The sequence below is a fragment of the Camelus dromedarius genome, chromosome 11 (assembly GCF_036321535.1).
Source record: "Camelus dromedarius isolate mCamDro1 chromosome 11, mCamDro1.pat, whole genome shotgun sequence".
Taxonomy (NCBI): domain Eukaryota; kingdom Metazoa; phylum Chordata; class Mammalia; order Artiodactyla; family Camelidae; genus Camelus; species Camelus dromedarius.
In genome coordinates this window covers 54,465,483-54,493,222 of record NC_087446.1, presented here as the reverse complement: position 1 = coordinate 54,493,222, position 27,740 = coordinate 54,465,483, and the positions used below count along the sequence as shown (strand labels likewise).

Here is a 27,740-nt window from a genome sequence, read left to right as displayed (position 1 = left end):
AAGGAATACAGACTTTTAGCATGGGCTTCAAGAAAATAAGGTTCAGAAGCTAGGTTATAATGCTGGGAAAAAGGTCACAGATACATTTCTAAATAAAGAATAAATTATTTGGGGGTATTTGCACCACAATTCTCAGCATAGGAAAGAAAGTATTAATATTAAATAGTTTTAATTAGAATTTGATTAGTAAGCAGATACTTATTGCTCCAAATATCCTTTGAGAACCAGAAACAAGATGATAATTCAAAAAATAAAATATCATACAAAAATAATATATCATACAAACAAGTATTTTTGAATAAAATAAAATCTAACTTAAAAGAGCAGCTTTTGTTTTAATTATAAACTTTTTACTATTTGACATTTATACACATAAAGTATATATATATTTATTTGAATGTTTTATACAAACTCCAGGAAAGTATTCCAAGTGGAAAATTATGATTATAAAGTAAAACAATCAAGATATATCAAGGAGGCATGTGATTCAGTGCCAAATTTACAATCACATATCTGTTATGTCACAATCCTTTTATTCCAAAAAATGTTCACATGAGAACTCCATAGTGGGCAATTACTTATGAAAAAAATAAATAATTTTCATTATGTAGAACATGGAAAAGTACACGATGCAAAATAAAGATTCTTCAGAATTTGTTCATGGAGTTGCTAGTAAGGCTAAAGCTAAACCTAAAGCTACAAGGACCTGTCCAAGTAGAATATTTGTGTCAAATATGCCTTTATTGCTTGCCTGGTAGAAGTGATCTGTCAGCCACTTTTGGTAGAAGACTGGCCCACTATAGACACCAGGAAAATTTTTTCGACCACAGCCGTATCCATAACTGGTAATTCCCATTACAAAATATCGTTTGTGTTCTGGTAAGTAGCACATTAATGGTCCACCACTATCACCCTATTAAAAAAGTTCCAAAATAATGTTAGTTACTTCCAGTAGTCCTTAAACAACAGTAAAGCTGGAATAAAGTAATCACATTAAACATATATTTATATAAATATACATTTTCAGTATACCTCCAAGTTACAAAGATCCATAGGTTTTTGGTTTTATGTTTCAACTCAAACAGGAGGTATGCAGTCTGGCCTGGTATTTAGAGGGGTCATATAGTTGGAGGATAAACTTCCCACCTGTATAGTTTTGAACCAGAATACTATAAATCAGGTTGTTTGAATTTTTTAGTGCAATTACTCAGGAGAAGTGATTTAGGAAGTATGCAAAATACTGTAAATACTGTCTATTAGAATACTTCTGTTGCTTACTGCTGTGTGGGAAAGTGGGAACTAAAATATTTGAAGGATTCTTTTAGGTGTGTGTCTGGTTTGCTAACTAGACGAGAGGAGTAAGCTGGCATCTTTCTGAGTGTTGACATTGGCTGGTGTAGGATAACAGGAATAAGTGCTAAGCCTCCCAACAGTATTACAAATACAAATCTCTCTCATAGTTCACACAAGACCGTTAATGTACTGAAACACCACTGCTAAGAACTGTTAATCATTCAGAACAAGAGAGACACTGCGATAACTGTTTCAGTGCCTAAAGGTTTGACTATGTTTTGAAGGTGTTTTCAAATCCTCTCTACAGGGTAAACACTGAATAATTATTTTTGATGATGAGAATGTTTCACTTATGAATATAATTCAGTTAGTTTGGATTCTTTTACTCAGCAAGATTTTTAAGGAAAAGGACACAGGAAAGATAAACCCTGGATTGTAGAAATCAGAATGAGTAGGAAAAGATCAAAGCATGGGACACTCTTTGGGACTGATGTGCTGGTAAATTTAGAAGTAGTGAAGAAAAGAGGAATAAAGATTCCAACAGCACAAGAGGCAAAAAAAAAACAAAACAAAAAACAAAACAAAAAAAAACAAACCAACAACAAAAACAAAAACCATAAATTCAACTTAATAAAAAAACCCAAGGGCTTGTGCTACAAATGGTAACATCAGGAAAGTGAAAAGACAGTCCACAGAATGGGAGAAAATATTTACTAACCATAGATCTGGTAAGGGACTTGTATCCAGAATATATAAAGAATGTTTATGACTCAAGAATAAAAAGATAAATAACTCAAAATAAAAATGGGCAAAGGCTCTGAATAGACATTTCTCCAAAGAAGATATACAAATGACTAATAAGCTCATGCAGCATCAGCATCATTGGTCATTAGGTAAATGCAAATTAAAACCACAATGAGATACCATTTCACACCCACAAGGATGGCTGTAATCAAAACTCTAGCTTGAAAAGATACATGCACCCCCGATGTTCAGTCTTTACAATAGCCAAAATATGGAAACAACCCAAGTGTCCTTCAACAGATGATGGGTTTAAGAAGATGTGGTGTATATATACTATGGAATATTACTCAGCCATTAAAAAATGAAATACTGCCATTTGCAGCAGCAACATGGATGGACCTAGAGGATATTACACCAAGTGAAGTAGGTCAGACAGAGAAAGAGAAATATTATGTATCACTTATGTGTGGAATCTAAAAAATAATACAAATCAATCTACATATAAAACAGAAACAGACTCACAGACATAGAAGACAAACTGTGGTTACCAAAGGGGAAAGGGAGTGGGGGAAGGATAAATTAGGAGTATGGGATTAACATATACAAACAACTATACATAAAATAGGTAAGCAGCAAGGATTTACTGTATAGCACAGGAAACTATATTTAATATCTTATAATGACCTATAGTAGAAAATAATCTCTCTCTATATATATAACTGAATCATTTGCTGTACAACTGAAACTAACACAGTATTGTAAATCAACTATATTTCAATTTGAAAAAGACAGACAATAACAAGTGCTGACAAGGTTGTGGAGAGACTGAAACTCTCATACATTGCTGGATGAGAATGTAAAATGGTGCAGCCACTGTAGAATAGAGTTTGGTAATTCTTCAAAATGCTAAACATTGACTCAGTAATTCCACACCTAGGTAGAATTTCCAAGAGAAAGAAAAACATACCTACACATAAAAACATATACACAAATGTTTATAGCAACATTATTCATAGTACCCAAAAGGTAGAAATAGCTTAAATGTCCATCAACTAATGAATGGACGAGTAAAATGGATGAATAAAAAACTCTTCTCAGAATTAAAATGTAGTATATCCATACAAAATTGTATTATTTGGAGTAAAATGAACAAAGTATTAATGCATGCTAAATGGGGATGAACCTTGGAAACATGCTAAGTGAAAGAAGCCAGACACAGAAGACCTACAGTGCTGAATGATTCCATTCATATGAAATTTCCAGAATAGGCAAATTTCTAGAGGTTAGGGCTTGGGTGGGTGAGAGGAGAATGGGGAGTAACTCCTAATCGGTAGAGAGGTTTTTTTTGGGGGGGTGACCAAAGTGTCCTAAAATTAGATTATGGTGATGGTTGCACTTCTCTGTAAATATACTAAAACCCCACTGAGTACACTTTAAATGGGTGAATTGTACATATGTAAATTATATCTCAATAAAAGTAGTAATGAAAAAAAAAAAGAATGAAAGATTCAAGGCAAAATTTGGTTAACCATGACTAGGAAACCAAGGAATCAGGTTAAGCAAGACAATTTGGATTACTGAAATAGTTAAAAAGGAAAAAAATAAGTTAGTACTTATAGATTTGAGAATTAAGACTTCACTAGAAAGTGATCAAAGGACTTGTTTAAGTTCACTTCTGTCTTTAGAAAATATTTCTAAGGCAAATTATTTGGTCTTACCCTGCAAGTGTCAAAAACTCCATCTTCATCACCTGCACAAAACGAAGTGTTAGGAATTATTCCCCCATAACTCTTCTCGGAATTACAGAAATTTCGAGAAATATAATGCACTTCTGCTTCCTGTAATTTTTTGGTAATATTACCTATTAACAAAAAAATACCAGTTAATTATTTTGGAGAGCAGACATTTTGACAGAAATATAAAATGCTCGTGTTGAATAGTTTTTCTTTCCAAAGTGACTGATTGAACAATTATCTAAAATTGTGTGTGTATGCATGTATATATATGCCTAGAAAGATTGCAGAAGAAAGTTAACCAAATGTTAATGACAGTTATCTCTAGATGGTAGGAATTTCAGGTTATTTTTGTTATCTTTGCTTTTCTGTATTTCTTGAAGGTCTCACAAAAGGATCTATGGCTTTTACAAAATAGAGCTATATAAAAATTGTCAAGGGCTAAAGAGGTAAATGCTGAGGCCATGTTAAGTTGTGAATTGTGAATAATTTTTATTAAATTTTCTAATGATGCTAAGCCTTGAAGAATGTTGAACATGAAAATAGAACAGATTTTTAATTCATGTACTTCCCTAACTTCTCTGCTAATTCCTGAACATGAAGTGGTTCTTTGCTGTAAGAAAGATAGGAAACTGCAAAATAACACTTCAGGAACCATTAAAGGACAGATTATTGTAAGATTTATCCATGGAAAAGCCACTGTAACAGCAGCATCTGGTCCAATCAACCTGCTTCAGAGTTACAGTTATCACATGTGATAACCAACTATTTGTGTGCCCCACATCCTTCTCCAACTTTTCAAGTAATAGACATTCTCCCCTTGGCTGGATGCAGGTGGGCAAATGACCCAACTGTTCCGTTGACAGAATTCCATTCTCCTGGTTGCACCGAATGGTCTAAAGGTGAATATATTTGGAAGAAGTCTAGCCAATTGGAATACTTATCCAGCATTTTAAAACTGGAGCTGCCAGAGAAGAACCTTTTTCACCCCAGTCACATGACTGTTTAGCTATAAGTTCAAAGCAGCCTGTAGCCATAGTTCCAGCCCTATGAGGACAGGCATGCTGAGAAAATAAAATCAACATACAGAGAGAACAGGAATAGGAACTGAAAATAAAGTATGTCCTGATGGCATTCACATTCCTGCACTGAGGCTTCCTAAAGGTCAGCCACATTTCTGCCCTTTATTTTAAAATAATTAAGGTAGCACTGGCTGTATATAAAAGAATATATGACACATGTAAGTTATAGACTGTAATAGTGAGAAGAGAACCCCCGTGACTCTGCCACCCAGTTTATGAAGGATACTGATGCTACCAATACCAGTGGGATGTTGGTGCGGGATAATTCAAAGTAACCAGAGATTTTCCAAGTGAATAGGAAGAGAGAGCCCAGAAGTAGACGTCTGGGTTTTCTAGTCTGTTCTGCTGGTCACTTAGAATATTCTTGCACAGATGTAACACTGACTAAATTACCATGGTTTTAGGATAAACCTTGATTTCTGGATGGCAACTTCTCCAGCATAGTTTTCATCCATAGGAGTGTCTTGGCTAATCTTGTGTCATTTAGAATGAGCTTTTTAATTGTCTCAAAACTCACGTAAGGGTTTTTCATTACCTGTTTTTTTTTTCCCTCAGTTTTTCAGAAACAATTGACATTTTTCATGTATTGAGTCATCCTATTCAGGCATAAAGTTTACCAGTCTGTCTGTTTACTTAGGTATTCTTTAATGCCTTTTAGAAATGTTTTAGGAATTTTTTTCCATCAAAGGCCTGCAATCTTTTGCTAGATTTATTTTTAGCTATTTAATCATTTTGGTATTACGGTAAATGTTAACTTCCATTAACTTTGGTTACCAAGAATTGTCAAATACCCTTTACTCAGACTCACCAGGAGCTTACTTTTTGTCATGCTGCGTTACCAGTTGTACTGTGTGTGTGCATGTGTGTAAATTTTTCTGAATCATCCAAGAGTGAATGGCTGACATTGTGCCTTTGTACTCTTAAATACTTCAGTGTGTAGTTCTTAAGAACAAGGACATTCTTTTATACGTGGGCTTTTGTTTCTGGCTTATTTTACTTAGCGTAAGGTTGTAGTAGGTATCAGTGCTTCCTTCCTTTTTATGGGTGGATGATATTCCATTGTATGACTGTACCACATTTTATCTATTCCTCAGTTGATGGACATTTAGATTGTTTTCATTTTTTTGCTATTATGAATAATGCTGCTATGAACATTCAAATACAGGTTTTGTGTGGACAGATGTTTTCATTTCTCTTGGTTATCTACCTAGGAGTGGAATTGCTGAGTCATTTGGTAACTCTGTGTTTGAATTTTTGAAAAACTGCCCAACTATTTCAAAGCAGCTGCACCATTTTATATTCCCACAACAATGTATGAGGGTTCTAATTTCTTCACATACTTGTCAACACTTGTCTGACTTTTTGATAAGTCATCCTTATGGGTGTGACATCTGTTAACTTTTAAAATTATATTTTCTAACTGTTGATACTGTGTAGAAATGAAGTAGATTTGGGTATATTATTGGTTTTAGATCTGGCCAATTAACTAGACTCAATTCCAGTAGATTATAGATTCTCTTTAATATAATCACATTATCTGTGAATAATGTTTTATTACCCTTCTAAGTCACATGTCTTCTACACCTTTTACTAGTGTTGCTGCACTTGCTAGAAGCTCTACAACAAGAGGGAATAAAAGTGATGATGGAAGTGGGAAATCATTCTTGATTTTAAAGGAAGTGTTTTTCTATAGCAATGATGTTTGCTGTAAAGGTAGATAACCTTTATCAGGTTAAGGAAGTTCCCGTCTATGTCTAGGTGGTTATGAGTTTTTAACAGTGCTTCTCCAGCACCTGTTGAGATAATCATGTTTTTTTATCCTTTAATCAGTTAATATGGTGAATTACATTAAGAAACTTCTAGTATTAAACCACCTTGAATTCCTTAGATAAACTCATCTTGGTTATGTTGATTTCTGTTTATATTATTCTTGTAGATTCAGTGTGCTAATAATTTGTTTGGAATGTCTGCATTTATGATGTTGGCCTCTCTTGTCCTATACTTAACCTAGCTGGGCATCAAGATGATTACTGTCCTTGTACACTGAGCTGGGGCATGTTCTCTCTCTTTGGATTTTTTGGAGGTATTTATAAGATTTAAATAATCTGTCACAGGTGATATGGTGGGACTCACTTGTTCTGAGTTCTGGTGTTTTATATTTGAAAAAAATAATTTAATTACTGATTCAGTTCTTTTACTCGTTATAGGACTATTCTTATTTAGTCATTTTGGGTTAGCAGCATTTTCTAGGGATTTATCCATTTTGTCTAAGTATTAAAATTTAGAGCATACAATTATTTAAAGTATTATCTTTTAATTCATAATATTATTTATACTTGTGCCTTCTCTCTTTTCATCAGTCTTACCAGGGGTTGGTTGTTTTTTCAAAGGTTTAGATTTTGGCTTTGTTGGTCCTCTTTTTTATGACTTTATTTTCTGTTCGTTAATTGCTGTACTTATCTTTATTTCTATTCTCCTGCTTTTTATGGGTCATGTAATATTCTTTTAACCTTTATAAACGTGGACATTTAATGCATAACATTCAGCCTTTCTTATCTACTAGGTCAAATATTTGCTCTTCCATATGGTTGAACCTAAAAGTATACATATTTAAAATTTTAAATCTCTCTTTATGCAGTATCTTAGTTGCCGCACTCAAGTTTTGCTATGTAGTATCTAGATTATTATTCAGTTCTAAAGATTTTAAATTATTATGATTTCCTCTTTAACATATGAGATATTTAGTAGTATATTTTGAATTTTCCAAATGCATATTTAAAAAATATCTTTTGTCATCTTTTAAAAAGCTTTACTGATGTTTAGTTTACCTAACATAAAATTCATACATTGTAAGCATGCAGTTCAGTGATTTTTGGTAAATTTATACCAGCCCCAGGTCCAGTTTTAGAATACTCCTTCACTCCACAGAATCCTCTCACGCCCATTTGTAGTCAATTCTCATCTCTAGTCCAACACTCAGGGAATGACTGATAAGATTTCTATCCCTATGGGTTTGCCTTTTCTAGAAATTTTGTATAAATAAATCAGTTATAAAATTTGGGGGTTTTTTTGGACTGTCTGTTGTGTTCCATTGATTTCTAGGCTATCTTTATCTTTAAAGTAAACAAACCAATATCATATACTGTATAGATTTTTAGTATATTTTGAAGTTAGGTAGAGTAACTCCTTCAGCTTTGTTCTTCAAAAACTTGTGGCTATTCTAGGTCCTTTGCTTTTCCGTATACACATTAGGATCAACTTGTCAATTTGTACAAAAAATCTTACTGGGATTTTGATAGTGATTGCATTGAGTATATAGGTCAATCTGGGACGAAATGCCGTATTAACATCAAGTCTTCCAATCCATGAATGTGGAATGTCTTTCCATTTATTAGTTCTTCTTTAATTTCTCTATGTAATGTTTTGTAGCTTTTGGCATACAGGTCTTGCACATCTTTTAATGCAACGAGTCTAGGTGTGGATCTCTTTTTAAAATCTTACTTGGGGTTGAGCTTCTTTTATAAATTAAGATTTTTCATGAAATTTAGGCAGTTTGGGGCCATATTTTCTTCAAATATTTTTTCTTCCCCATTTTCTCTCTCCTCCCCTTCCAGAAGTCCCATTATATATATGTTGGTACACTTGATGTTGCGCCACAGGTCTCTAAGTGTGTGTTCATTTTTCTTCAACATTTTTTCTCTATTTTCTTTAGATTTGATTATTTCTGTTGCTGTAGTTTAAGTGCACTGATTCATTCTTGTCCCATCTCAAATCTCTAGAATTTCCATTTAGTTCTTTTAAAAATTGTTTACTTCTGCATAGATATTCCCTATTTGATAAGTCATTATCATCACACTTTTAATTATTTGAACAGTCGTGTCATTTAATTTATTGAACATATTTAAAAAGCTCTTTGAAAGTCTTTGTCTGCTGTATTCAACATGTGAGCCTGTTCAGTCAGTTTCTGTTGACTACTTTTTTCACCTGAGTATAGGTCACGCTTCCCTGTTTTGTTTTGTGTTTTTTGGGCATGTCTTACAATATTTTTGTTGAAAATTGGACAGTTTAGATTAATATATTGTAACAACTCTGGGTTTTGATTCCCTTCTCAACAATGTTTTTGCTGTGATTTTTAAAATAACTTGCCTGGACTTAAATTGTGGAATCTGTGTCCCCACGTTGTATGACTGTTGATATCTCTGCTCAGTTTTTAAATTCTTTTCTTTTCTTTTTTTCTTTTTTTTTATTTTTTGGGGGGAGGTAACTAGGTTTATTTATTTTTAGAGAGGGTACTGGGGATTGAACCCCAGTACCTTATGCATGCTAAGCATGCACTCTACCACTTAGGCTATGCTATATCCTCCCTTCAGTTTTTAAATTTGGATTTTTACCTTTTAACCTGGCTTCATAGAGCTGGCCTATGTGTCTGCATAGCTTAGTGGTCAGTTAATGATCTGCACTTTCATCCTGGGCTGATGGATCTGTGTGTGGGTTGGGGAGTGCATTTTTTAATTTTCAGTTTTCACTTTATGCTGTGCTCATTCAGATTTTTCCCACACATGTATACATGTACAGTTTCCCAGTAAGCCAAGGATGTTTGGAGAGCTTACCTAGCCATGCTATAGCTCTCTCATTTTCCAGTTCTTCCTGTTAAATTTCTTACTGTTCCACTCCTGGCTCCATCTTGGGTCACAGTCCCAGGCCAACAGAGCTGTGGGTTCCCCTACTCATCTCTGGCTGAATCATTGCTTTTATTAACAGTGCTGCTGGCCTGGATTTTCAACTGCTGCTCCAAATCAAGTCCGTCTCCTCTGGTAGCAAGATCCTCTTTCCTCATGATCCTGGTAAAACTATTGCACTGACTGATCTAAGAGGGGAATTAGGAGCAGCCACAAGCAAGACAACTACAAATTCCTCTTTTTACCCAACTTTCTAGCTGTTTCTAATGAACAAATACTCCTCAATTTGTTGTGTGTTTTGGTTGATTTTTAGAGCTCTGAAGTGGTTGCTTTTGACAATTTTGTCCAGTTTATACTTATGTTGGGGGAAGAGGATCTGCCAACCTCCTTATGTTATCATAGCCAAAATTTCTCTTATTGTTTCTAAATTGGTTGTAATCAGAGTATATAGTCTGTACGTTACCTGTCCTTTGAACTTTGAGATTTGTTTTATGGCCTAGTTAGTGGTTGATTTTTATGAAGATTCCACCTGTGCTTAAAAAGATGAAATTCTATGATTTTGGGGTGCAGAATTTTCTGATTTAGCTATTAAATCAAGCTTGCTAATTAAAACATTCTAAATCCTTACTGATTTTTCATCTGCTTAATAAAAAACTTATATTAAAATTCTCTACTATCATATTTGTTTGCCATACAATTTTATCTTTTAAAGTATCTTTTAACATTATCTGGATCAGATTTATTAGCCTCACAAGTCTAGAATTGTTCTATCTTCCTGGTGAGTTGAATCTTTCTAAATATATAATGATTCTCTTCGTCCCTAATTATTCTTTTATCTGAAAGTCTATTTTGCCTGCTATTTGCATAGTGATATCAGCTTTCTTTTAATTAGAATTCGCTTAGTATATTTCTTTCCTGTTGTTTTACTTCAGTCCTTCCATATCCTTACATTTTAAGTATCTCTTGCTAAAGCTAGATTTTCTGTTCCCTAATCGGATTATCTTTCTTTTAATTAATTTTATTATCTTTCTTTTAATTGTGATTTGGTCCATTAACATTTATTGTGATTTTGAAAGTATTTGGGCTTGTTTCTAATGTCTTATATTGTACTTTATATTTTTCTCACTTTTTTAATGCTTATTTCTACTTTCTTGTTTTTTTTATTGAGATTTTATTTGTATTTTTTTTTTTAATGGCAGTATTAGGGATTGAACTCAGGACCTTGGGCATGCTAAGCATGCATTCTATGACTGAGCTATATCCAACCCCCCGTCTTTATTTTCTTATTTCATTTTGTTTCTTTCTACTGGTTTTCAAACTGTATCTTTTATTTCTATTATTGAAATTTGACCATTCATGCTTAACTGTAATGTTAATCAGTATCTTAACACTTCTGAGTTATACAAGGACCAGATACCACTTTAATTCTGATTACTCATTCTGAAATACATGCCTTTTTCCAAGTATTTAAGTATCTTTTTTACTACCAAAAATATGCTTTATTTTTATTGTATTCCAAGGTATCTCAGCCATGGCACTATTGACAGATGACTCTTTGTTGTGGAGGGTGGGAGGACCAGCCTGGGCACTGAAGGATGATGAGCAGCATCCCTGGCTGCTGCCCACAAGGAAGCCATTAGCATGCTTACCTGCTGCCCACCAGTAAGACCAGAATTTTCTACAGATGTTCCCAGATGTTCCCTGGGGCAAAAGTGCCCTCAGCTGAGAACTACTATTTTATGTAGATGATGTTTATTTACATTTACCTATAATTTTACCTATGTCTTTGCTCACTTCTTATATCCCATACCTCCCTTTTGGCATCATTTTATTTCAGACATATTTTTTGTTTCCTTTGTTGATAGATTATTGGTAGTAAACAGTTTTTGTTCACTCTTATTCTTTTTTTTTATTCCAATAGACTGACATTTTTTTATTTTTTAAAGGTTATACTCCATTTATAATTATTATAAAATACAGCCTATATTCCCGATGTCATACAATATATCCTGTAGCTTATTTTATACCTAATAATTTGTACCTCTTCGTCCCTCATCCCTGTGTTGCCCCTCCCCTTTCTCTCTCCCCACTGGTAACCACTAGTTTGTTCTCTATACCTGTGAGTCTGCTGCTTTTTTGTTATATTCACCAGGTGTATTTTTTAGATTCGACATGCAAGTGGTATCATACAGTATTTGTCTTTCTCTGTCTGACTTATTTTACTTAGCATAATGCCCTGTAAGTCTACCCTGTATTGCTGCAAATGGCATTATAGTGCTCTCATTAGTGTATGTTTGACCCTCTCATTCTGTCCTTTTTATACTTTACTTTCTATGATATTTTCTCTGTGCCACAGTCTAGGCAGTTCTTCAGATATATCTCTGGTTCACAAATTTCCTCTTCACCAGAGTCTAATATGATATTTCATCCATTGAGTTTTACACTTTAGCAATTACATTTTTCATTTTTAAAGGTTCTATTTGGTTCGTTTTAAAATCTTCCTGGTCATTCTAAGTTGTCTGTTGCTCATTTTTAATTCCTTTTTATTTCTGTAAATAATTCACATACACTTATTTTATATTTTATACCTAAAATATTAGTATCTGAGATCCTTGGGGGTTTAATCTGTTGTTTTATTTCTATTGACTTTCATTATTATGTTTTGTTTCTTTATGTGTTTAGTGATCTTTGCTTGTGAGCTGATGTTCGGTTGATTTTAATCTGGGGTTCCTATGTGTTACTTGGTACTACTTTAGCCCACTGAATTTATTTCTATTATATTTTTTTAATTGTCACAGTTATTTGGTTCTTTTTCATATCACCTTTTTATTCATATTTTCAAGCATATCTTTTATTTTTGTAATATATTAAAATTTTTAAAAATATCTGATGATTCTAGTATCTGAAATCTTTGCAGATCTTATTCTGATGCCTGTTGTTTCTGCTGACTCTCACTCATAAATGCTTTGTTTCCTTTGGTGTGTAATAATTTTTAAAAATTATATTCATTTTCATTCAGACTTTATCTGGTGAAGTTCTTTGAGGTTTTAGATCAAATTAGGTTTCTACTCAGATTATTGGCATTTGTTTTTTCTCAGGCATGTAGAGACATTAACAGTCTAGGAACTATTTAAATACTAAGCTTGAAGCTTTCTAGTCTACTCAGACTGATTTTGGAGCAGCAAATGCATATGAATGCATACATATTTTCTGGGAAATTTTGTATCTTTTCTGTCTTCCATTAAATAGTTTTCCTAGCAATCCTGGGGGTGGGATAGGGGTTGAGGATGCTTTTGTTATATTTGGTTCATTTTTTAAAAAAACCTTTTTATTCTGAAATAGTTATAAGAAGTTGCAAAGGTAGTACAGTGAAGTTCAGTGCACTCTTTACCCAGTTTCCTACAATGGTTACATCTATGTGACTGAAGTACAATATCAAAACCAAGAGTAAACACTGGTACAATGTGTGTGTGTGGTTCTACACCATTTTATGGTAAATGTAGATTCATGTAATTACCACCACAATCAAGATACAGAACTATTCCATCATCAAGATCTGCATGGTATCTAAACTTCTTACCCCCAGTACCCAGAAATCTGTTCTCCATCTCTATAATTTTGCCCTTTTTTGAATGTTGCATAAATGGAATCACACAGTATGTTACCTTTTGAATATTGCTTCTTTTCAGTAAGCATAATGCCCTTGTGACCCATCTAAGTTGCTGTGTGTTATCAATAGCTAATTCCTTTTAACTGTTTAGCAGTGTTCCATATTAAGGATATGCTACTATTTACTTAATCATCACCAATTGAAGGATATTTAGGTTTTTTCCAGTTTGGGGATATTACAAATAAAATTTTTATGAACATTTGTGAACAGGTTTTTGTGTGGACTTATGTTTTCACTTCTCTGATAAATGCCAAGGAGTGTGATCGCTGGGTCATACAGTAAATATATGTTCACATGTATGTTTAGGATACTGTATCTCTGATGTTCGGTGCATATACGTTCAGGATTGCTGTGTCTCCTTGGCATTATGTTATGTTCTTCACTGTCCCTGGTAATTTTGTTTGGTCTTACATTTATCTGATATTAATGTAGCCAATCCTGCTTTCTTTTCCTTTTTTTTTTTTCCATTCCATGTTTCTTTTGATTAATGTTGCCACGGTATGTTTTTTCTCATCCTTTTACTTTCAATCTGTCATCATATATGAAGTGAACTGTGTATGTATGAACTAAATGCTGGGTTATGAGTCTGACTCATTTTTACAGTACAGCCCTGGGGCTCCAGCTTTATGGGAGTCTCCGCACACACACTCAGGCAGGATTTATTCTTCAACCCTCTCAGGACCCGTGAGATCACAGAAATCAGTATACAGTGTTACCAATTTGACACATACCCTCAGGATGGAAGCCAGCTTTGGTGCTCTAGGATCTAAGTTCCCACCTTCACACTCAGTCCTTGACCTGTGTATTTTCCCTCTTTAATAATTTCCAGTGGGAAGGTTGGTGTGTGCATGTGACCTGCCATGTTGCTGGAGAGCCAATATAATCCTCAAAAAAGCTCACTGACAGGTATTGTTACTCTGGTCTTACAGATCATGAAAATGTTTGACATGGTGAGAGATGACAGAATATAATGGAAACCCATGAGTTTTGAGGCAGGCCAGCCTGGGCTTGAATTTTAACTTCTCACTTAGTTAGCTGTGTAACTTTGGGCAATTTATTTGATCTCTTTAAACCTCAGTGTATTCATCCACATTATAATATTTTTCATGGTGCATTAAATGAGAAATACATTAAAAATGTTTAGCATTTTATTTACCCAGTCCTGAATAAATGGTAATTGCTCCTGTCATTGTTGTGCTAACCATTACTAAAGATGCCATAACTTGCCCGTGGTAATTCCGCTAGTATGTGGCCAGGCTGAGACTGAGACTTAGGTCTGTGATTCTAAAGCCCGTGCTCTTTTTCTTATACCATGTCGCTTTCCTTATCTTCCTTAGAAAGGATTCACAGAGGAAAAAAAGAAAAATAATAATTCTTAGGCCTTTCACACATTTATTTTATCCTATCTAAATAATCCACAAATGTTTAAATGGCTAGATTTGGTGGGGAATAGGGGAAAAAAAAGTCTCAGCACTTGATCTCATATAGTAGGTAGTACTTAATGTAGTACTAAAATACTCAGGCTTTAGAATAAAAAACTTGGGGTTGAGTCCCAGTTTCTCAACCTCTAAGATCCATAATTCGTGATATGTTAAATGGGCATAATAGCATTAACTCCCTAACAGGAATATTGGCAGGATAAGATAAAAGAAAGTAATGTATTTAGAACAGGAACTAAAACATGGTAAATGCTCCCAAATGGTAGCTATTGTTATTACCAAAGGCAGAGACTGTTTTCTGCATTTTTTTATTCCTCCCATTAGTTCAGTCAATGATTAGTGTCCCTTTGTACACTAAAGAAAATACATGGCAATCAGCCTGTTTGATGCTAAACAGGACACTAAATAAAAAGGACACTAAATTTGATTCCTTATAACCAGGAGCTTATTACTTAAGAGAAGCAAATCTGCTCCGGAGTTTGCTCCATCACCTATGAGTCTCAGCGACTCCAAAACAGTTGGAACCATCATTCTCTCTGAGAATGTCTAACAGTTCAAGTATTTCGGCATGTATAACAAAAGAAAAGTCTCTGGTTTGGAAGATAATTTTCTCTCCCCCATGAGGAAGAAAAAAATACAGAAAACATAAAAAGGCACTTCCTTTCCACTGGTTTATAAAGACCTGCTGCTCAAACTCATGTTAGAAAGAGATAAAGATGTATACAAAAGGGTTCACACCATGCCAGTAATCAGGAAAACCTGTATTAATAAAATTCAGATTATAATTACCTTCTTCTTTTGTTCTTCCCCAGCCAGTTATAAAACACTTTGTTTTTCGGTTCAGTTTTTGGAAAACACCAAAAGGTAGACAAATAGGCTGAATATAATCATTATACCTCACTGCTTTTTTTAAATGAAAAAGCGCAATATCATTTACGTAAGAGTCCACGTCAAATTCTGGATGGATGATGATCGCTTTAACTTTCATCTTCTTGGTGGTTGGCTGAGTCCCGTCTACCTTATTAGTTCCAACCACAACTCTCCACATTACAGGCTCTCTGAAAGAAAGTAAATGTCCTTATTATATAAACATGCTTATTGAACTAAGTAAATATTCTGAATTTCCCGCTAGTTTTTATTTTTCTCAGATTAATAAAAAATTTAATCTTACTTTCATGTGATAAAGTCATATCAAGTAAAAACCTAAATTTTTGTAGGAAAGGATAAAAAGATCAGGGGGACAGAAAGTCCCAGACAAGTTCAAGTACATGAGAATTTAATGTATGATTCAAATACATGAGACTTTAATATATGGTAGGACTTCTTACCAGTGGACAAATGGATGAATTATTCAGTAAATGGTACTGATTGGGACAACTAGCTAACCAACAAACTAGTTAGAAAAGTGGAATAGGAGAGGGTCTAGCTCAAGTGGTAGAGCGCATGCTTAGCACACAAGAGGTTCTGGGTTTAATCCCCAGTACCTCCTCTAAAAATAAAAAAACCTAATTACCTCCCTCCTGCCCCCCCGCAAGTTATAATACAATAATAAATAAAATTTTTTTAAAAGTGGAATAAATTAAATCCCTGAAAAACACTAAATACTAAAATAAACTGAAATTGATTAAATATTTAAATGCACAAATCTTTTCAATAAAGACTTCCTATATTTTAGGAATACATAAAGCAGTATGTTTGAGATTTCCTCGAAAGTAATTGGAGGAGTTGGCAGGGATAAAGAAGAAACAAGATTAGGAATGAGTTGATAACCTGAAGCTGGATAATATGTATATGGGAATTCACTAAACTATTCCCCCTACTTTTGTAAGTTGTTAAACTTTTAGAATGAAACATTTGGGCATTAAATTATGATGAGAAGTTTAAACCAGAAAGAAAATATAGAAAGAAAACACGAAACATTGACATGAAAAAGGACTTCATATATTCCACTAGACTGTATCTCTGTGAGACTTTATAAAGCATGACACTAAATACAAAAGCAGCAGCTAATGGATCTTGACTGTCTAAAAAAACAAACAAACAAAAACAAGCAAAAACCAAACCAAACCAGAAACCTTCTGTAGGTCATTAACCAAGGGGTTAATAAGTATGCATCTGAAATTGGATTGGGAAGAAGGAACTTTTTACTTTATATTTTAAAGTAAAGTGTATTTTTACTTGTTACTCTAGTTTACAAACTCTGAAATTCCTTTCATCCTCCAAATTGACACAGTTTATGTATGAGTGTGTGTGTGTGTATTTGATGATAATGATCAGTACAGACAAGAGCCAGAGGACAAAAGGCACTATTATTCATTGAGAATATGATAGATGGGCAATAGATGGGCACTTTGGCATCATGTATCCATAGCTTATGAAAGTTGCATTGTATTTGATACTGCAGTTCTAATTCCTAGACTTTATCCCAAGGAAATAGAAGAATTTAGCCATCTTAAAAGTGGGCTAGGTAACCTCTAAAAAGTTTGTAAAAAGTTTTTTAAAGTCCTAGTTCTATTTTGTTTAAAAAGAAATCACTGCTTTGAGCTACTTTGAAATAAAGATATTTCTTTCCTTTCCCAAACATCCAGTTTATCTTTTTTGAAATTAAAATTGTTTCCAGTTTTATTAAGAAATAATTGGCATACATCATGGTATAGGTTTAGGTGTACTGCATGTTGGTTTAATTTACATATATTGTGAAATGATTATCACAGTAGGTTTCATTAACATTTGTCATCTCATATAGATACAGTAAAAAGGAAAGAAAATTTCTCCTTGTGATGATAACTCTTAGGGTCTACTCTCTTAACTTTTCCATATGTCATACAGCAATGTTAACTATAGTAATCCTATTGTACATTATGCCCCTAGTCTTATTTATCTTGTAATGGAAGTTTGTACCTTTTGACCACCTTCCTCCAATACCCCCCCCCCCCCACAGCCTGCCTCTGGTCACTCATGGTTCCTTCTTCTGTGCAGTTTTTTAGTTTGATGTAGTCCCACTTGTTTATTTTTCATTTTGTTGCTTGTGCTTTAGGTGTGATTTCCAAAAAATCATTATCAAGATCCATGTCAAGGAGATTTTTTCCTTTGTTTTTTTCCTAAGAGTTTTATAGTTTCAGGTCTTACATTTAAGTCATTAATCTATTTTGAGTTAATTTTTGTTAATGGTGTAAGATAGGGGTCAAGTTTCATTCTTTTCATGTGAATATCTAATATTCCCAGCAGCATTTATTGAAGAGACTTTTCTCTATTGATTATGCTTGGCTCCCTTGTCAATTATTACTTGACTGGATATGCTTGGGGTTATTTTCTGGGCTCTCAGTTCTGTTCCATTGGTTTATTGGTTTTTATGCCAGTATCATACTATTTTAATTACTATAGTTTTATAGCATAGCTTGAAATCAGGAACTGTGATACCTGTTTTTTGTTGTTGTTTTATCAGGATTTCTCTGGCTATTCAGGGTCCTTTGTGGTTTCATATCAGTTTTAGTGTTTTGTCTATTACTGTTAAAAATGCTGTTAGAATCTTGATAGGGGTTGCACTGAATCTGTCGATGGTTTTGGTAGTAGTGGCAGTTGCACAGTATTTATTCTTCCAGTCCATGCACATACCTTTCCATTTGCTTGTATCTTCTTCGATGTCTTTTATCAATGTCTTGTAGTTTTCAAAGTAGAGATCTTTCACTAACTTGGTTAAATTTATTCCTAAGTATTTTGTTTTTCATGGTATTGTAAATGGAATTAATTCCTTTATTTCTTTTTCAGAGAATTCATTGTTAGTATATAGAAATGCTCCTGATTTTTATATGTTAATTTTGTATCCTGTAACTAAATTCATTGATTAGTTCTAATAGTTTTTTGTTTGAGTTTTTGGTACTTTCTATATATAAAATCATATTGCCTGAAAACATAAACTATTTTACTTCTTCCTTTCTAGTTCTGATGCCTTTTATTTCTTTATTTGCCTTATTTCTCTAGCTAGGACTTTCAGGACTATGTTAAATAGGAGTGGTGAGAGTGGGCATCCTTGTTTTTTTCCTGATCTTAGAGGACAAGTTTTCAACCTTTTGTAACTGAGTATATTAGCTGTGGGCTTGTCTGACACCGCCTTTATTATGTTGAAGTATGTTCCTTCTACACCTAATTAGTTATGTGTTTTTATCATGAATGGAGGCAGAATTTTGTCAAATGCTTTTTCTGTGGCTATTGAGATGATCATATGATTCTTTTTTTTCATTCTGTTAATGTAATGTATCACATTGATTAATTGGCATGTATTGAACGAGCCTTGCTTCCCAGGGATAAATCCCAGTTGATCATGGTGAATGATCCTTTTAATGTGCTGCGGAGTATGGTTTGCTAGTGTTTTCTTGAAAATTTCTGCATCTGTATTCATCAAGGATATTGGTGTGTAGTTTTCTTTCCTAGTGGTGTCCTTATCTGGCTTTGGTATCACAATATACTGGACCTCGTAAAGTGAATTTGGGAGGTTCCTTCCTCTTTGATTTTCTGGAAGAGTTTGAGGAGGATTAGTGTTAATTCTTCTTTAAATGTTTGGTAAAATTCACCAGTGAAGCCATCTGGTCCTGGGCTTTTCTTCTTTGGGAAATTTTTCATTCAATCTCCTTACTGGTAATTGGTCTATTCAGATTTTCTATTTCCTCCTGACTCAGTCTTGGTAGGCTGTATGTTTCTAAGAATTTTTCCATTCCTTCTAAGTTGTCTACTTTGTTAGCAACTAGTTGTTCATAGTAGCCTCTTATGATCCTTTTTATCTCTGTGATATAAGTTGTAATGTTTACTTTTTCATTTATAATTTTGTTGATTTGGCTCCTCTCTCTTTTTTCCTTGGTAAGTCTAGCTAAGGCTTTGCCAATTTTGTGTATCTTTTCAAAGAATCTACTCTTAGTTTGGTTAATCTTTTATATTATTTTTCTGTTCTCTGTTTCATTTATTACTGCTCTAATCTTTATTTCCTTCTAATTTTAGGCTTTGTTCTTTTTTTAGTTCCTGAAGATGTAGAGTTAGGTTGTTTATTTGGAATTTTACTACTTCTTAATGTATGCATTTATTGCTGTGAATTTCAGTTTTCCTCTTAGCTGTCTCCAGTACATTCTGTTATATTGTGTTTCCATTTTTGTTTGTCTTAAGCTACTTTTTTATTTCCCTTTTAATTTCTTGTTTGACTCAGTGGTTGTTCAGGAGAGTGTTGTTTAATTTCCATGTATTCATGATTTTTCCTTTTTATTGATTTCTATTTTTATGCCATTGTGGTCAGAGAAGATACTTGGTATGATTTCAGTCTTCTTGACTTTGCTAAGACTAGTCTGGAGCCTGACATATGGTCTGTCGTAGAAAATACTTCATGTGCACTTGAGAAAAATGTATAATGTGCTATTATTGGATAGAATGTTCTGCATATATCTGTTAAGTCCATTTTGGTCTATAGTGTTGTTCAAATCTCTTGTTTCCTTATTTATTCTCTATCTGGATGATCTATCCATTGTTGAGAGTGAAGTATCAATTCCCCAACTCTTATTGTATTGCTGTTTATTTCTCCTTTTACCTCTGTTAGTTTTTGCTTTATATATTTAGGTACTCTGATACTGGATGCATAAATATTTGCGATTGTTTAATCATCTTTATGGATTGACCCCTTTATCATTGTATAATTACCTTTTTGTTTCTTTTTACCATTTTATGTTTAAAGTCTATTTTGTCTAAAATAATTATCCCTGTTTTTTTGGGGTGACTATTTACTTAAAATGGCTTTTTCCATTCCTTCAGTCTCAGTCTTTGTGTGCCTTTAAAGCTAAAGTGAGTCCCTTGTAGGCAGCATATTGTTGGATAAAGATTTTCTTGAGCAAAGATAAGCTGAGGGAGTTGATTACCACTGGACTTGTCTTAACAAGAAATGCTAAAGGAGGTTCTTTGAGTGGAAGTAAAAGGATGATAATTAACATCATAAAAAACATAAGAAGGTAGCACAGAACTCACTGGTAATGGTAAATACACAGTCAAAGATTCTGTAATTTGGCAACAGTGGTGCATAATTCACTTACAACTTTAGTTAAAAAGTTAAAAAATTCATGTAGCAAAAATAACCATAACTATAATAAGCTTTGTTACACAATATGAAAAATATGTAAATTATAGTTGTAGTAACCTAAAATGTGAGGTGGAGGAGAAGTAAAATTGTAAAGATTAGAAGTCCTTTTGAAATTAAGAGCTTAAAAATAAGGTGTTATAATTTAAGATACTTTATGTAAGCTTATTGATAGCCTCAAGGGGAGATAATAATTACACAAAAGAACATGATCAGGAAGTCAAAGATTACTGATACCAAAAGACATCAAAACACAAAAAAGACAGCAGGAAAAAAAAAAGAAAAGAAAAGAAAAATTTTACTTATGAAAAAAAAGACAGCAGGGTAAGAAACAAGGAACAATGGATCTACAAAACAACCAGTAACAGTTAACAAAATGGCAATAGTAAATCTTACCTATGATACAGTAATTGTAATTCAAATGTAAACAGATTAAATTCTCCAATCAAAAGACATAGAATGACTGAATCAATATTATATTATTTACTTATGTACTTCAATTTATATTCAGACCATAAGATTAAAAAATAGGTTATATACATTGAAAACTCAAAACATTGCTGAAAGAAATTAAAGAAAACATAAACAAATGGAAATACATTCCTTGTTCATGGATCAGAAAACTTAATATTGTTACAATTACACTACTACCCAAAGTGATCCATAAATTCAATGTAATACCTATAAAAATCCCAGTGGTTATCTTTTACAGAAACAGAAAAACATCCTAAAATTTGTGTGGATGGCTTAAAGACTTAAATATAAGACAAAACACGATAAACCTCCTAGAAGAAAACATAGGCAAAACATTCTCTGATATAAATCTTAACACTGTTCTAGGGCAGTCTACCCAGGCAATAGAAATAAGAGCAAAAATAAACGAATGGGACCTAATTAAACTTACAAGCTTCTCCACAGCAAAGGAAACCATAAGCAAAACCAAAAGACAACCTATGGAATGGGAGAAAATATTTGCAAATGATGTGACTGACAAAGACTTAATTTCCAGAATATATAAACAGCTCATACAACTTAACAACAACAAAAAAAAAAACAATCCAATCCAAAACTGGGCAGAAGACCTAAACAAGCAATTCTCCAGTGAAGACATACAAATGGCCAGTAGGCACATGAAAAAATGCTCATTATCACTAATTATCAGAGAAATGCAAATGAAAACCACAATGAGGTATCATCTCACACCAGTCAGAATGGCTGTCATTAAAAAGTCCACGAATGATAAATACTGGAGAGGGTGTGGAGAAAAGGGAACCCTCCTACACTGCTCGTGGGAATGTAGTTTGATGCAGCCGTTTTGGAAAACAGTATAAAGATACCTCAAAAAACTAAAAATAGGCTTACCATATGATCCAGCAATCCCATTTCTGGGTATATATATGGTTGGAACTCTAATTTGAAAAGATACATGCACCCCAGTGTTCATAGCAGCACTATAAATAATAGCCAAGACATGGAAGGAACCTAAATGTCCATTGACAGATGATTGGATAAAGAAGTGTGGTATATTTATATAATGGAATACTACTCAGCCATAAAAAAGAATAAAATATTGCCATTTGGAGTAACATGGATGGACTTAGAGACTGTCATTCTAAGTGAAGTAAGCCAGAAAGAGAAAGAAAAATACCATATGATATCACTCTCATGTGGAATCTAAAAAGAAAAAGAAAAAAAAGGACCCTGTGAACTCATCTACAAAACAGAAACACTCACAGACATAGTAAACAATCTTATGGTTACTGGAAAGGGGGTGGGAAGGGATAAATTTGGGAGTTTGAGATTTGCAAATGTTAGCCACTATATATAAAAACAGATTAAAAAACAAGTTTCTTTTGTATAGCACAGGGAACTATATTCAGTATCTTGTAATAACCTGTAATGAAAAAGAATATGAAAATGAATATATGTGTATATATATATACATGACTTGGACATTGTGCTGGACACCAGAAATTGGCACCTTGAATGTACTTTAAGAAAAAATTAAAAATAAAAAAAAAATTCATTTGGAATATCAAGGGACCCCACAGAGCCAAAATAATCTTGAAAAAGAAGAATGAAGTTGTAGGACCACACCTCCTGGTTTTAAAACTTACTGCAAAACTACAGTAATTAAAAGAGTGTGGTACTGATGTAAGGACAGACACATACACCAATGGAAAATAATAAAGAGCCCTTGCACGTGTGGCCAGTTGATTTTCAACAAGAGTGCCAAGACAATTCAGTCGAGAAAGAATAGGCTTTTCCACAAAAGGTGCTGGGAAAGTGGGTATCTACATGCAAAAGAATGAAGTTAGACCCTTACGCTAACACCATATGTAAAGTTAACTCAAAACAGATGAAAGACTTAAATGTAAGAATGAAGCTGTAAAACTTAGAAGAAAACGCAGGAGAAAACCTTCATGGTATTGGATTTGACAGTGATTCTTGGATATGACACCAAAAACAGGCAACAACAGAAAAAATAAGTTGGACTTCATCAAAATTAAAAAGTTGTGCATCAAAGGACACTACATCAAGAGAGTGAAAAGACAGCCCACAGAATTGGAGAAAATATTTGTAAATCATATATTTGATAAGGGATTAATATCTAGAATATATAAAGCACTCCTACAACTCAACATCCACAAAAAACATCAACAACAAACAGCCCAGTTCAAAAATGGGCTAAGGACTTGCATAGACCTTTCTCCAAAGAAGATACACAGATACCCAGAAAGCACGCGGAAAGATGCCCAACATCCCTAGTCATTAGGGTAATGTGAATCAAAAAGTGGCATGATGAGATGCCACTTCACACTCATTCAGATAGTTACCATGGTAGTATAGTGTAAGTGTAAGTAGTGTAAGTGATAAACTAGGGATATGGAGACTAATGTTCTGAATCTCCTTTTAATCAGCGGGGAGTTTCGGGGGACAGAAGAAACAAATTTAGGAGATACTGCACAGAGAGGGTCAGCTAACTCTGGGGAATAGAACTGTTGGTGACACTGTCATCTGAGAAAACAGAAAAGGGGTAGGATTAGAGGAAAGATTTTAAAAGTTCATGTTTGGACTTTTAGAGAACGTGATTACAATATATATGTATAGTGGGCAGCTAGAAATATGACTCAGCTGGAGAGACTTGGGAGTTGCCGGCACATGATGACTGCTGAAACAGAAGTAGGAGACATCTCTAGGAAAGGGTACAGATGATAAGGCAAGAGGATAGAAGGTGGAACTCTTGAAAATACTGCCTCTTAAAAGATGACAAAAACTCAAGGAATAAGGAAGAAAATCTTAAAGATAGAGAGTAGTGGTGTCTTTAAAACCAAGAAGAGAGAGAGTTTCAAGGAGAGTAGTGGACAATTCTGTCAAATATTATAAAGATGAAATAGGATGGGGACTGAGTAGAGGTCACTGGATTTGGCATGGAGGTTGGTCTTAATAGTGTGTTTTGGCCACAGAAATCAGATTGCAATTGGGTGTTTGTGAGTCCATGCAGATGAAGCAAAAAGGAGACTGTCTTCCAAGGAGTCTAATAATAAAGGGAAGAACAGAAACAGGGAGTTTGCTTGTTTGTTAAATAATGAGGAGGTGACCCAAACATATTTGAAAGCTGTAGGGAAGAAACAAGAGGAAAACATTGAAAAATACTAAAGAGACAGTGAGACATAATGAAACAGCTTGTTTGAGACTAGATTTAAATCAGTAGGTTGCCACTTAACAGCAGTGTGATCTTGGGCAAGTTACCAAATCTCTCTGATCTCTGGATTCCTCAAGTGTAAAATGGAGAGAACAGCTATCTCAGAGGGTTACTGGGAGGACTTTTTAAATACAGAATTAAATATAATATCCTTCGGCAGAGCCTAATCTCAGAGCAGGTTCTTGAGAAACAGTTGTTATAAGAAAAAATAAGGGATAACTGATGGTGTGAGGTTTAGGAAATGAGGGGGGAACAGGAATAGAAGGTGGTAGTGTCTTCTGAGACAGGAGGAAGCTCCAGAAACACAGAGACTGTGCCTCAGGAATGCCTGCTTTCTCAGCACCTGGCCCAGTCTTTAGTATATAACATGTATTTAGTAAATGTTAAGTAAAGGGGTAAAAATATCAATAATATTTAGTCTTGAGAACTGTTACGTGGAATGTGAACATTATCTTAAAACACTTAGAAGAAGAATTACGTTTAGGCAGAATGAAAACCAAGACACTTAATTCAACATAAGGAAAAGCCTTCTAAGAATTAAAGTTGTTCAAAATTGAAGTGAGATTCTTCCAAGGTAGTAATTCATTATCACAAGAGGTGACAGACGCCAAATGATACAGTAATGGTTATGTGTTTGGATTTTCATGCTGACACACCTGGATCTGGTCCTGATTTTGTTGCTTTCCAGCCAGGGTCTCCCTACAGCAGAGTGTTTGTGAAGAGTAGTGGAAATTATGTATGAAAAAATGCCTGACTCAATACATTGAATTATTTCAGACCAGAGAACCCTTTACTTCAATATTGTAAGAAGGATTCACAAACAGGACAGAGGATTGAACTAGACCCTTAAAAATGCCTCTTTGAACATTAAGATTCTATGACACTATAACAAAGCCAAATTATTTGTCCAAGGTGACACATCTAGTAGGTTTTGGAACCTTACTTTAAGCCACTGCACTAAGGGTCAAGAAGCCCAGGAGACAGGTCTCCCCACTCCAAAATGCATTGTTATGCCCACTGTGTTGAAGAAACAGACTAGTAAAGGTACAATGTCAGGACTTAGGTGAGAAAAGGTTTTCCAAGAATTTTCAAACCATACCAGGCAGGCTTTACCTCCCTTGGTTTAAGGTCTGAAAGCTATTGAAAAGCAGCTGAAATGATAGCATGTTAGAAAAGAGTTGTAAAACACCCACATCTGAAAGAACAGAATTGATTTCTAACTCTGAAACATTTTTCTGCATCTTTTTCTGAACCCTTGCATTTATACCTTAATAGCTTTCCACTTTTCTGATCTCTGTTCCTCAAAAGGCCACTTATGGAACTGAAACAACATGTTTTAAAAATGTGCTATACAGATTAAAAGATTAAAACTTTATGTACCCCATCAGGCCAGCTGTCCTTAGTTGAATTTTGAAGTTGTTGTTCTTAAAGACTTTTCATTCTTCTCCAAGATAGCTCTTAAAAATTAGAGACTAAAGGGAGACAGGTACAGTGGTTTTCCAAAGTATTTTTCTTAGCACTTCATTTTAGATGTTAGGAGGGTCATAAAGTTCTATTCTAACTGTGGTAAATCCTATTTCTCCAAGACTGATATCATTCATAGACTGGACAAATATTTACTGTCTCCTATAAAGTAGGCCAACTCCTGTGTTATTACCAGGAATACAAAATAAAACATGTGGTCCTTATCTTCAAAGATCTCATGGTCCAATGGTTAAAAAAGACAAACACGATTATAATAATTTTTAAGCTAAAAGAAAACTTCGATTCTTTAAAGCAAGGTTCGACAAACCACCACCCACAGGCCAAATCTAGCCTGTCTCCTGCTTTTTATACAGCCCATGAACAAAGAATGTTTTTTTTACATGTTTAAATGGTTGGGGAAAACCCAAAATAACAAAATTGGATTTTGTTCAGATTTCAGTGTTCATAAATAAGGTTTTATTGGATCACAGCACACTCATTCAATTATGTATTATCTGTGGCCACTTTGGTTCTACTGTGGCAGAGTTGAGTAATTATCACAGAGACTATAAGGCCTTGATCTCTGACTTAAAGGATTTATTGCAACAAATATTCAATGTACTATTCAGTATGACTCATTATGGCTGCCTTCAAACATGGCTTAACTGAACATGGCTGAAGCAAATGGTCCTCTACCACTTCAAAATATCCTCTAGGAAAATAAAACAGGAGTTGTGTTGTGAATACATACCTAGTATCCTTAATGCAGTGGGCAGCTGTGAGGACCCACCTCTTTTTCACTAAGCTTCCGGCACAGACATGAGTAAGGTATCTGCCAGACTGAATCTGCAGGCTAACCATCCATGGCCACGCGCCGGTTTGAGCTTCTGTGCCCCCTATAATCCGAGACCCCTTTAAGACATCCGCAAGCGGAGCTGTCCCACAATCTAAAAATAAAAATTTTATGTTATCTGGACCGAACATATATGTATTACCTCATAATCTTTACAGATTAATCTTTTAAATTCCGATTTAAAAAACTGATAAAGCAAGCTGGATCCCTAAGACATGCCTATATATTTTGAAACAAAATCTTAGAGGGTTAAGATAAACATGCCTTAATTGATTACTTACAAATAGAAAGACATTAAATCAACACAGTTCATCAATTTAAAAACTCTACTCCTGACAAGTGTAACAATGAGGTAAGTTTCTCTGGCCAAGTATCAGATTTTCTCCTGAATGAAGTGCCGATTAAAAGAGCCTGGGGCTGGTGACTCGAGCTACAAGTTCTAACACTTGCCATTCAGTTTATTGTTAATTTTTCTCAACTGTAGTATGAAAAAGTTACCTAATAGCCCTTTCAACGCTGAATGCCAACGCATTATTAATCCGTAAAACGAGACTGGCAAACCCCGGCATGTTTTGCGGAGACGCGCAAGGGTATGGCGTTTTCCCCATTAGTACTACTGCTGTAGTCAGCGTTGTAATTGGGCTGCTTGCGTCTGTATGTTTTTAGTTAAAGGCAGTTGGAAAAACTGAAAAGGAGGGACCCAAACTCAAACACTGCAGAAGTGGGGCCGAGGCAAGGGAGGCTGTCCCAAGGGAAGAACGACAGGTACTGCCCTGGGCGTCCAGCTGTCCGTCTCCCGGGGCCTGCGGCCGCCCGCGCCCGCTGCTCAGGGCCTCGGGCCGCCCCTGGCCGCCGGCCGGTTTCCGCCAGGAGCCGCGCGGCCCCGGTGCGGGGAGCGGAGAGCGCTCGGGGCGTATGAGGGAGCCCCCCAGAAACAGCAGCGCGGCGCTCAGGAGCCCCAGCCCCAT

General features: G+C 34.6%; 1 protein-coding gene across 1 annotated transcript; it reads right to left on the bottom strand.

The window, feature by feature from the left end:
- Positions 1-658: 658 nt before the first annotated feature.
- TMPRSS12 (transmembrane serine protease 12) lies at positions 659-27,740 on the bottom strand. The gene is made up of 5 exons (XM_064491239.1): positions 27,542-27,740; positions 26,671-26,866; positions 15,430-15,698; positions 3,756-3,898; positions 659-913 (listed from the first exon to the last, which is right to left on the bottom strand). Exons 1-5 carry the CDS (start codon positions 27,738-27,740, stop codon positions 659-661), a joined length of 1,062 nt encoding a protein of 353 aa, XP_064347309.1.